The sequence below is a fragment of the Numida meleagris genome, chromosome 3 (genome assembly GCF_002078875.1).
Source record: "Numida meleagris isolate 19003 breed g44 Domestic line chromosome 3, NumMel1.0, whole genome shotgun sequence".
Lineage (NCBI taxonomy): Eukaryota > Metazoa > Chordata > Aves > Galliformes > Numididae > Numida > Numida meleagris.
In genome coordinates this window covers 20,185,887-20,198,638 of record NC_034411.1, presented here as the reverse complement: position 1 = coordinate 20,198,638, position 12,752 = coordinate 20,185,887, and the positions used below count along the sequence as shown (strand labels likewise).

The following is a 12,752-nucleotide window of genomic DNA, read 5'->3' as shown; positions in this document are numbered from 1 at the left end:
TTTTGAAACCCAAAAGTGTAGCAAGAAAACCATTTCTGTTTATCTCCAGTGAATATTATTTTTGAGACCAACGTCTCTAATAATGCTCTCATCACATAATGGAATCCAAACTTTCTGCTTAGGTCACTAGTTGAAGAAACCTTCTGCATGGAAAGAAAAATGTTTATTTAGGCCCTCCTGTTAGAGTAAGTTTAATTTCCCAGCTATATACTAAAGCATAAGTCTCTTCAACAACACAGTTCTCAATAGTGGTTCTCTAATGGATTACACATCTAAATCCAAACTTGAGAATTTAAAATCCTATGTTACTTCAGTAGAATTCATTTACTCGCTTTCTTCTCCCCTAGAATTATTTCATTCCAAAGAAACATTTTAGTCTACATTGTCTTTTCTTCTTTCCTTCTCTTATCATTTAATTACTCTGATGTTATTCCACCATTTAGCTTTCATTTTTATCATTCCTGAATAGCTCGTACACTCCTATAGCTGAATTCCAAACATACCTGCAACCCTACCACGTTTCTGTTCTTAGGTTCAGTTTCACATCTGCCACCAGTACTTCAAGCTCCTCTGTCATGATGTCTGTCGCCTAGCATTCATATACAAATATCTCCATTTTTCCTGCTCATCATGTCAATTTCAGTGTCTTCAGATTCCCAGCTCTGCTTGGCTTTGGAGATGTTTGGCCTGAATCAGTTTCCTATAAGCATACCTGTGGTTCAGAGATGACCATGGATCCTAACTCCTCAGCTGAGGGCCCCTCCCATGAACAGAGAGGGGCTCTTCACAAACCACAACCAAAACACAAGAACAACAATGAAATTACTGCCATGAAATCCCACGGTTTCCCTTAGCTGTTATTCCAGCCAAAGAGAGCAACCAAACCAGCCTCAAGATAGACAGTCTCTTTGTCTACCAGTCAAGCATGTAATACTATGCATGGTTTTGAATAATATCTTACAAAACTCTATGAAAAGTGCCTCATCAGGTTTATAGCCAATAGAATTTACAAGCCATCTATTTTGACCCACAGTTGTGACCTGCATTCCCTACAAAGATACAGTCTCACTGAACTAAGAGTAAAAACTAAACTTTTTTTTGCAGTCTTAGGGAAAATTAGGAGTAAATATGCTTCCTCTACTAGTGAAGCCATGTACACTCAAACCCAGGGATATTAATTATAGCATTTAATGCTTCTAATTTGAATTTTTGGGAAAACAAGTTTACAGTCCATGTTAGATGCCTACAACTCTAACAAAATTTAAACATTTTCATAATAAGCAAAAGAGACATTACTACATATATATTCAGTTACCAATAGTATCTGAATCGTATTATCTAAAAATGTTAAGTACATACTTAAGAGTCTGAACAGTTCGTTCTAACTACGGTTCATACATGGAGAATATATTTTACATAACTTTGTTTAGAATAGATGCATCTCATCTCTCCTCCCCTCAAACTTACAGGCTTTTAGGTGTTCTACAACTCCAGATATAGCAACACTTAGTGTTTTTTGTAATACCATTTTCCATAAATACAAGTTTGATCACATGCATGATAATATACATTCCACATTTTCCACTGTCTTATCAGAAATAAGATTTAGCTGTCTCATAGAACATTCACAAACATTTTTCTTTTCAGCCAAAAATCACATCAAGCAAGGTGTCAAACAATTCTGAATAGATTTTTTTCCTACATCAAGATGCATCATCCAGCTCTGCTGAGATCTCCCATAAAAAGACTGTTGCCAAATAATGTTCTGAGACAAGCCAAATTCAGAAAAGTACCTTAAAAGTTGCTGAATCTACTCTTCATTTAGCTTGTGACTTAACAGCCACGTATATGACACTTTAATAAAAGAACAATTTCCTTTTTGTTTCTGTAGAAGGAGATTATATAGCAACTCCACTGATAACACCACATCTACTTTAAAACCAACATATCCAGAGGAAAACCCCAAACTTTTCTAATTTACTGAGATTAGTCCTGGCACTTGTCTCTCCTACAAAATCCAGGCTGTGCCTACAACAGCATCATAGAACTCAGTGTGCTAATCTTTTGCAGGTGTCAGTTCGGCCTCAACAGGCAAAGAGAAAGCCTACACTGTGAAACAGCAGTAGTAATTTACCTACAGGTGCACCCTGCCACAGCTCCCCTTGCTGCCTTTAACCACAGCATCTCACCCACAGAGCACTCAAGGACCTACTGCATGCTGCAGTGCCCCTGCCCACTGCCACGTCATCGCCCGGGGAGAAGGGTGACCAGTCAGAGAAGTCAGAAGTCACACTTGTGCTAACCCTGGATGATTTGTACCTTTAGGTGTGACTCCAGGTTTTCCCATTGTCTTTAACGAAGATTACTAATGTCTATAAAACCACACCATGCTTTATTCTCAGAAGGGTTTTTCCATCAGCTGAAGATGGAGACTGAAATCTGCAGATGTCTGGGAACCATCTTATCATCAAATACTATTACAGTCTGACGCATGGCTGCTTCCATATGAATGTTACTTTTGCTCAGAATCAGAGGATGGTTTGGGTTGGGTCAAAACCCACTCAGCCCCAACCCCCAGCTGTAGGTAGGGGTGCCCCCACCAGCTCATGCTGCCCAGGGCCTCATCCAACCTGGCCTTGAGCATCTCCAAGGATGGGGCACCACAGCTTCTCTGGGCAGCTGTACCAGGGCCTCACCACCCCCTCTATGAAGAATTTATTTCTCATGTTTAATTTCAGTCTACTCTTAGTTTATTATCCTGTCTCATTGCTACACTCCCTGTATTTTTGCACAGTTCCTCTCATTATGTCCTTCTCCATTTATTTCTCTATTTATAGAAGAAAATGTTTTAGACAGCTGCTAAAAGTTTAAACTTCAGGTAAAGGTTTAAAGGTCTGTAACAGCCATACCTAGGGCTAAACGGATCATGCTGCAGCCACTATCATCTTTAACAGCAAGACAAACACCACAACAAATCACAGAATGTAAAGCTCTACCCTGAGCTCAGAAACATGGAGAAGTTATTAAGTCTGTAGACCCTCTAAGGGTATAGAAACTGCACATCTTTATTCCTCCTGTGCACTGAACAACATTCCCCAAAGAAACAAATGACTAAATTCTAAGGAGCACTTGAGGGCTCTTTGCAATGCAATTTGAGATGTGTGTGTACATTTAAATCCAGCCCTTTCACTCTCTACTTTTCTACGCTAGGCTTTAACAGTTTCTAAGACTAGTACAAAACGTGGCTGACAGCAACAGCAGTAATATAGCACCCTTGGAGAGTTTGAAGTGTAAAGTTCATTAGTTCTACCTTAAGGTCACTCTTTTAATCCAACAGCAAAAATCTTATTCACACTACCATGCTGTTATCCTGGAAAAAAGAAAACTGCAAAAAAAATCAAGACGTCAGCTTAGATACTTCTTAGGAGTGACAAGATCAGCACTAAAAATCCAAATCACAGTCAATACCTTTTAGCAAGTTTCAGGAAAGCAGGAAAACCGTTCTTGATTGTGCTGTAAACCAAATGAAATTTAGCAGACCAGATAAAGGAAATGAAGGAAGGAGAAGATTAACATTTCAATACCTGATAATTTTGTTTTGTAATTATTAGTTGAATTTGGCTTACAAATAATAATTTACTAGAGTGTCTGTAGGGAATTACAAGGCACGCAAATAACGGAATGTATTATAATTTCTTCTGCATTTGTTTGCTGATTTTGCATAGTTTAATTTTTTTTTTTAAACAAACTCAATTTTACTTTATCCTAAGTAGATATTTGTACACTTATTAAAATGTTACATTAACAGAAGAGTGTTAGAACACAAGGACTGTGTTTTAACAACTCTGAAATGTATTTTTAAAATAAGAGGCAACAGCTTTCTAACTAGCTAGCTTGACTGATCCTGAAGAAACCCTTATAAATGTTTATTTATATGCACTGTAAGAAGTTTTAAGAATAAAATGGGACACACCTCTGTAAGTACATTTGTATGTATACATGAGGATGATGTCTTTTTTTTAGGGAATAATCTCAGAGACTCATTTTTGCTAAGATTAGAATAAGTAGTTTTTCTTCACTGCAAATATTCTTGTACTTAAGGACAAGAATTTTCAGTCTTATTTGCTCAGCAAATGTGTACAGCATTTCCTTCTGGTGTTAAATTGCAATCACCTCAAAATGCACTCAAAAATTAAGATCCTTACCTATGTGACTCGGGAGTTCTCTGTCACATTCCCCTGTTTATCCTTTATAGTGAAGATATTTATACAGTTATGCCATTCTCACACAAATGTTGTATTTCAACAAATATTGAAGAGGTTTTTTCTTTTACTCACCTGCACACTAAGATGAATCCATTCCTTCACAAGAATTCTCCCCAGTGTCATTACTTTTATTGGTGGCTGCAAACCATTTACTGTGCGATAATAAAACGTGGTCTCTTTCTCAGATATTGTGAGTTTGAACACAGTCTGCCCATCAATAGCCTTTTCTATCACACACCTTTGGAAATAACCAAGAAAAAACAACATAAGGTCAGAGGCACACATACATACACATTCTTGCCAAGGTGCTATCCTGTAAAGTGATGCTAACCAGAATGCATTAAAATAAACGTTAAAATACAGATCTTGAGAAGATGCTCACTGACAGTGAAAGTCGCAGTATGCACTAAGCACAGAAGAACTAACAAACATAGTTTATGTCTTAGTCTGCAACATACATAATTTTCATTTGTAGTGCATTCAAGCTCAGTTCATTTGGAGGTGAATGGGGGCCAATTCACCTTCTCTCTTCAGGGTGTCATGCCAGAGAACATGGTGGCTGCCCAACACTGCACAGTTCCCCGTTTCACTTTTCTTACAGAGTCAAGTCACAGAGCATCTTGTTGAGGCACTTAAACTTTTCTTAGTCTAAGCAAGCTCATGTAATTTGACCACAAAAAAAGCAGTATGACTGACATGTTTTGCCTCCATTTTTCAACCATATTTCTCTGGGTGAAGTAGCAACAATGTAGACTTCCCCTCTACTTTCTCCATTTGACACGGCAGCTCTCTAACAGAATCCAATCATAAGATCATTTAAGTTGGATAAGACCACTAAGGTCATCTAGTCCAACCATCAACCCATAACCCCCACACCCACTAAACCATGACCTCGGTGCCAGGGTAGAAGGGGCTGATGCAGAGCTCCACCCTCTTCTTGAAAACCTCCAGTGATACTGACTCTACCACTTCTCTGGGGCAGTCCATTCCAATAAAACCAGGCACCTGGCCAGGCTCTATATTGCTACTTGTTAGTTTTCTTCTCATGGAGACTTTACATCAATATCAAATGCAACACTAACATATAAGGACAAGAATACGATCTATACCAATCCAAGTTACATTTCTAGCAGTTCAAACAGTTTTGACAAACCAACGACCACCATGCTAAGGGACCTGAGAAAGCATAGGTGATATATGCTTCTAATAGCTACGTATTTTATTTATGAATCTAATCATCACTACAACAAAACTTTAAAAGCTCTGCATTCTATTTCATCTGCTTGAGAAATCCAGTCCCCAATTTACCCATGGAGAAACCAAATATTATAGCAGTTACACCAGACTAAATTAGTGCACTAACTCACAAGAGAAATCAGAAAGCCAAATTTTCTATTAATAAGTCTTCACCTTTCTACAGTCCTCACTGCTATGCATTACAGAAATAGCATCAAAATGCTGTTCTCTGATACCACCAATATTCACTGATTCACTAATACACATATTTAAAACCAAGAGAAAGATTAATTTTAACTGTTACCATGTTAGTCTCCTGGAATGTTGTCAATAGAACAACTTGCAAAATGCAGACATTTATTTCGCAAACTTCACTAAAATCATGTTTCTTAATATATTGATTGATCTCTTCAACATTTTGTTTGCCTGTAAACACACTAGTTCTGCTAGATAATAAATGCGAGGAAAGGCTCAGCTAAGTAGCAAAATATTTAGGAACTGGATTTACCCAGTTCCTGGATAAACAATAATTGGATAATCCAGTTTTTTGTTTAATTTAGTTATCTAAAACAAATATTCCTGCATTGTTTTTATCCCCAAAGGGGATAAAACTTTAAGAAGGCAAGTGACCTTGATGTACATCACTTTGAAAACTGATAAGAACAAACGCGGATTATGACTCACTACTAAAAACGAAAAATCAAAAGGTAGAAAAAAAGGAGGGAGGAAGAAAACAGCAATAATAAGTGGTATAGGCATACGCATTAGTTCTGAATAGGAGCACTATTTCCCATTCCAGTTATGATTACAGAGAGAAACCACTATTCCCAACTTCTCTTAACCACGGTCTCACAGAGCTATTTCCTGACTATGTAGTTCTTGATGGTGGGGTTGAAGGAAGAACAACAAAACCACAAAGATCAACAAAGTAAATATTCAGTAGAAACTAATCTGGAGGCACTGCTGATCCTCACACATTAACTACAGTACCTGTGAATGGCAACATCTGCACAGGCTCAAAATCAGACATACTATATTTCAAGGCAACATCCCCCTTCTATTTAAGTACTTATGTGAAATTCCTGAATTGATATAAGGCAATTGATACAATTTAGTCCTTTAAAATAAAAAAGTAAAGAAAAAAAGGAAGCAACGTATCTACTGTCCACTTCACAGTCAGACCATTTCACCACACTCTTTTGGGTGTAAAAGGTCCCAGCTCATTTTTCTCCAACCGCTGTTATTTTCTGGCATCTAAATTCCAGTTAGCCCAGCTAAAACTAAATTGATATAAGCTGTCTGTAATGATTATTCATATATGCTAAGCCTCTACTCATATTCTTATCCTACTCTATTTCCAAGGGTTATCACCATATACTGTTTCCCAGATTATGCTACGTTCTACACACAGGCTTACGGAAAGCTTTTAGATTAACTGATGAGCACATGCAGCATGAGAGGAAGCATGGGAAAAGAACACAGTTCAGAGAGAAGAGGTTTGCTCACTTACTGCACGTACTGCCTAAAGGGAAATATATTTAAAGATTGGAGTTAGAAATGTCAGTGCTTTCTCACTGTCTTCTTGCCTTTCATCAAGACCTCCAATATGCAGGGACTTGAAAGCATGCCTACAAAGATCTATACCTTTTTACTGGAACTATGTTAACATGTTATAGCACATCTAAAAAACATGTACTTCATGCAAGAGTACTTTAAGTAAATTAACAAGCTTGTTAATATTTAAATTATTCAATGAGTAAAATGAGTTATGATCCATCTTAGTGCATGGTGGCAGCAAAAAGACTATTAGATTGAGGCCCAGTTCAGTGGAGTCCCCCAGTGTAATAATGGGATTTAAAGGTCTCACAAATAACATTTAGCAAAGACATCTCCACATCAGGGACTGCAAAATGGAGGACAGCTGGCAAGACAAACTTATAGCAGCCTGAAGGAATCCCTGTACCAATAAAATAAAAACATCTTGCTTGCTATTAAAACATTTTTCTCTAGGATGCCTTCCAAGGGAAGCTTTGAGGGCCATACACGTGCAATTACTGTTTCTCCAAAACTTCCCCAGAACTGGAGTTCTGCATTCCTTTTGTGAGGAAAATTAATTTTTTTTGGCAGACAGTAAGAAAAGGTCTGAACAGCAGCATATCATCCTCTCCACTGGATGACATGTTGTCCAACTTCAATTTTCAGGACAGGGCCCTACCACTGTCATTTCTACCTTGAGTATTAGCAAGCTCACAAGGCAGAGGAATGAAGCAAACTACTGCAAAAATTGAATTAAAAAAATTTAGATTTTAAAGCACTCTATAAAATCCACTGAACAGAAACATGTACATTCTGTGCTATTAACAAAGCAGGAATAGGAGAGTAATGTTTTACACAAGTCCATGGATAATCAGACATCGAGAGAGTCTGGTTACTTGAAACTAAGCACATACATTTCATTGTTTCAGGCTCTGTGCAAGAACAGCCTATCCCACTGAAAAGAGAATTTCAGGGATTTCACTCAACACACTGCTGCAGCAGCTTGCTTGGAAACTAGCCGGACATTTCTATTTTAAGTTAAGCATACACTCTGCTGGACGAGAACCTGATATGCCTGCACGCATGCGGACATGAACTTATGACTTAAGACAACCCCAGGAATGGGCTCTGTGATGTTTGAGATTCAAACATTTAGAAAATACTGTCTATAAAAGACACTAGGCCAAAGCTCCTGAGACAGCTTCACACATACCTTCATCTGAACTGCTTTACCTTAAGCTTGAACTGAAGTCACTTTTGCCCTCCAGGTCTCATTTATTTCCCCTCAATAACCACAGTTTCTATACTGAGGTTGCTGCTGTTTTTTTGTTTTTTTTTGTTTTTTTTAAAAAAGGTAATTATCCTTGCATTAAAGCAGACTATTAATTTCACACACTCTTAATGTTTCAGATTATTTTCTCACTCTCAGGCAACCTCTTTCATGGTAGCATGCAAAATAAGCATTTAATATTCTACATAGTGAATATCATTATTTTCATTCCACAAATAACTTTAGAGCACAAGTGCAAAAGCATTTCTGATACATACCTTAAAACATACTATAGTTTTGCTGTGTTTTCACTTTAAGCAGGATCTGCATAACCACGGGAAGGACAAGGAGGCTCTGCAAATTATGATCCATAGATAGAACTCTTCCACAGGATTTGTGATGTAGCTTTCCAAAAAAATCAAGTTTTAACTACAGTAAGGCCCAGCCAAGCTGAAAGGCCACTCCCAATAGTCATATTTGCTAAACTATGCAACACATAGGGACATAACAGAGGGAACACCTCGTGAAACTTCATTAGTAGTCTTAGTAGTGGAATCTTTTGTTAAAGCAGTAATATGATCTCTAATTCAGCCATCATCTATTATGGCCACTCATCTATAGTTCTAAAATATTCATTTGGGGAGATCTGGGGGTGTTTCCTCACTTGTTTAAGGAGTAAAACTGTGTGATTCCTAGAACTTTAGATTTCGTTTCCCCCCATCAAACAAAGAAGCAAAAGCCCTGCTAGAAAAATGTGTTGTCAGTTTTTAGGAGGAATGTGAATTAGAAATATAAAATTTATATATATTCATTATATATATATTCATTTTTTTTTAAGAACATCCACATGTGTTATAGGCAAACAGTTTCCACTGCAACAATGGGACTTCCATGTGAGTCAATGCTACTGAAACTGAGCCTACTTGTCCTGACACTTGCAAAGATCCCAACCTAAATACAGTTTTAAAACGTCAGTTTCTCACTGTAGCTTTTTAAAATTTTAAATAGCTTGCTAATAATGATCTGACTGCAATGATCAATTTTTTTAAGAGCACCAGGAAAGTAAACACCTTCAATACTACTTACATTACACCTTCTTGCTCAGGTTTCAACCATACAGTTAACGTAAATGAAGCTGACAGCCTCAGTAACGGGGGAGTAGAGAAGCAGTCCTTCTGGTTATGAAAAATAAAACTTGATGCGTTGCTGAAGGACCATGGGGGCAAGTCCTTTTTGTCCTCTGTGAGGCAGGTGCCAAGGCCTTCAGGAAAAAGCAGTTTGTACAAAGGAGGTGATGACCTGTATGGGCATTCTTGAACACAAAACCTCTGAGTGCAGGACATAATACTTTCAGCAGCTACTGAGCTATGACAAAAAGTACTTCGGTCTGGCAGCCCACAGGTGGCTTGAGTTGGCACAGTTGACACATTCTTGAAAGCTCCCACATTTTCAAGTCTAGGGAAATGTCCCTGAGAGCTGACCAACACAAAGGAGTCATAATAAGTTAAGATTAAAGTTTCAATAGCATGAAACAAGAAACGACACCTCAAGGAAAGAGCCCAGCAATTCATGTTTACAAAAAAGCTCCTCCTGATTAAAGCATCTGTAAATAAATAATGATGTCCATGTCAGTAGTAGTGTCCTCGGGTGGTACACTCTAAGAGTTTATGTAGCATTTCATCTTCAGAACACCAATTCATGGACTCAGTCCTCATTTATGTCTTCTGGCCAGTGAAACACACGTGAGAGACAGCTGGTATCTGCAAACCACAGAAAACAGACAATGCAAGGGAGGAACGGGATTTTTCTTATCGGGGGCAAAACCCCACTGGGGTTATTAAGGATTTAGAGACTTTCTTCAACTTTCTGTCAACAGATCAACCTGCACACTTGCTGGCCAAGGCCAAGGATCTCCAAACAAAGTCCTGAGGTACAGGCCCACTCTAGGCCACACACACACAGCCTCATGCAGCTTAACCCAGATCTGCTGTGGTACACAGAGCAGACACACACGTTTATACTTTAAGGTGATGAGCACAGAGCACAGCAGCAAACCCAGCACACAAGTTTAGCATCAGGCACTCTGCATGTATTTTCTAACAGTTTCAAGCCCATTTGCTGAATTTCACATTTAAACCCCCCAGAGCTTACCTCAGCATTACACCGCTAGCTGTAAGCCACTCGGCCTCATCCTGCCAGAGCTATTTTAGGGTACAGACAGTGGCTGCAAGCAATGCTCCTCCAGTGCCTCTGCTCCTGATGCACACCATGGGCTGAGGCTGCTGGCCGCCTGCCCCCATGCAATGCCCCACTACCCTGCTTTTACCCACTCCGTGCCTTACCCCGCCGCCCAGCTCTGACTGCTCCTTTCAGCCCTCCACAAAGCTGATTAGCTCCACACTCCCCATCTGGCCCAGGGAATCTTGCTAACAGCATATGCCTTTGCTGATATTCACTGGCAGGTACCTCAGCCGGCTGAGGCGCTATTAAGTTCATTTACCATTAGCTACCACATCCAGCAGGAGAGCTGAGCACAGTAGTTCAGCCCCTGCAAAAACACCATGGTCTCCTCCCACCCCATGGCCCAGACCCATCAGCAGCCCCCACCCTGTGCCTACCACTGGTTCAAGTAGCTGCACCTGGTCGTAGGCACTCTCTCCTTGCTCCCCAGCCTGGCTTTCGCTGTTACAGCCCTCCCCCAGGTAAAACAAGGTAGTCCTCAGGGAGCCACAGCACTGCCATTTGCTATGAAATATTTAACACAGCTCTTGGCAGTGAGCCAGCACCTCAGGGATGGGCCAAGCAGCCTGAGGAGTGCCTTCCCCAGGGTATTCACAGCTCCTCTGGTGAGATCTCCCTGAGCAGGGTGGGGGCCAAGCACTTTGCTGGGTTCTGCTGTTCAAAGGCTTAAGAAATGATGAGTTGGTGCCATTTTTCGCAGATTTTATGGTTAAAGAATTTAGGTATCTCCAATAGAATTAATTTCTACTACACAGGCTAGAAATAGCATGGAAGTTTGAAGCCAAAGGAGCAACTGAGGAGCACAGAGCCAAAGCAGACGCATCACAGATATATGCACCTTGCATACATATTGCCCTCATCACCTATAGCCAAAGTTATCATTGACTGAATATGATTCACAATTTTACCAAAATTTAAAACACCCCCAACCTTTGTAACCCTCTGTGAGGTTACAGCTCTGTTAAGTTTCAGCACATTATCTTACAACCTGCATTAACCTTTAAGTAGCTGCATTAAGACCCAAAGGCATATGTGCCACCCAGCAGGGGAAGTGCTGACACCAACTTACTGAATACTGACTTTAAACACTCCATTTGTGTTACAGTAATAACTTTAAGTGTAAAGAATAAAAGCTACATTGTCAGGACCTTCAGACATTGATATGAACCTCATTTTTCTTTGGTATGTCTATGCAAAGCATAGAGAAGCACAAAGTTGTCACCAGTGAGCTAAACAATCTGTTATAGCTCGTGCTTAAGTATTTCTGGATAGAGAAGCTCCAATTAAGACATTCCCCAGAGATATTTAAAAATGCATAAATTTTTATCTTCATTGTGGAAGTTGTATGAGCTTCATCCTGACAAGCATCTTCCCCTGCAACCTCGTTGAAACAGCATCCAGTACTCACCTTAGCATACACTACTAGCATTACTAGCAATGTAATGACAAAACTCTTCAGCAACACACAGAACTGATAACCTTCCTCTCTTAACTCCTAGTGCATTTTACTAAGTCCTTCAACCCACATCAAACAAGCTCCTCAACTGTTCCTGGGACATCTCTGCATTAATACAGATCTTTTTCCTAAAGAAAAAACTAACTCCCACTGAAATTTTTATCAGTCACTTTTCGGTGTTTTCATGTCCTCATAGTTATTAAATACTGTAGCTCTTTGGTCAAAATTACCAAAATAGTCAAATTAAAAAAAAAAATTGGTCACCACTGAAGGGATGGATAGAAAACACTTGTCTGAGGCATGGTGCAACACCAAATCATGTAAAGCTTTTCTAAAGATATGCAGTAAGACCATAGCCTACCATATTATCAACAATATAATGGTAAAAACATTCACAGATCAAGAACAAACTAGGTTATTTAAACTATAGTGAAAGGACAGAACATAATCACAAAAATCACAATGGCTTGGGTTGAAAGGGACCTTAAAAACATCCAGTTCAAAACCTCCCTTCCACAGACAGGGACATCTTCCTCCAGACTAGGTTGCCCCAGTCCAGATGTATCACCTTGCACTTGGCTTAGTCAAGCAAATCTCTTAACCCTTCACCTCTTCTGAAGGGCTATCCAAAACTTTACACAATGCCTTTTACTAATTTATTCAGCTTCATTGTTGTTGCTCTTGAGGTTTGTTTTTCATTTGTTTTGATACTTAAACCTTTAATGAGTTTTACTGAAGCCTTCCATAC

The 12,752-nt window shown here is 39.2% G+C and overlaps 1 protein-coding gene across 1 annotated transcript in view; it reads right to left on the bottom strand.

The window, feature by feature from the left end:
* The window catches only part of USH2A (usherin), a 373,387-nt gene extending 363,469 nt beyond the window's left edge, over window positions 1–9,918 (bottom strand). The window contains exons 1-2 of the mRNA XM_021393255.1: window positions 9,394–9,918; window positions 4,338–4,503 (exon numbers count right to left, since the gene is read on the bottom strand). Coding sequence (XP_021248930.1) covers window positions 4,338–4,503; window positions 9,394–9,878 — 651 coding nt within the window. The 5' untranslated portion in view covers window positions 9,879–9,918. The remainder of the gene's footprint in view (window positions 1–4,337; window positions 4,504–9,393) is intronic.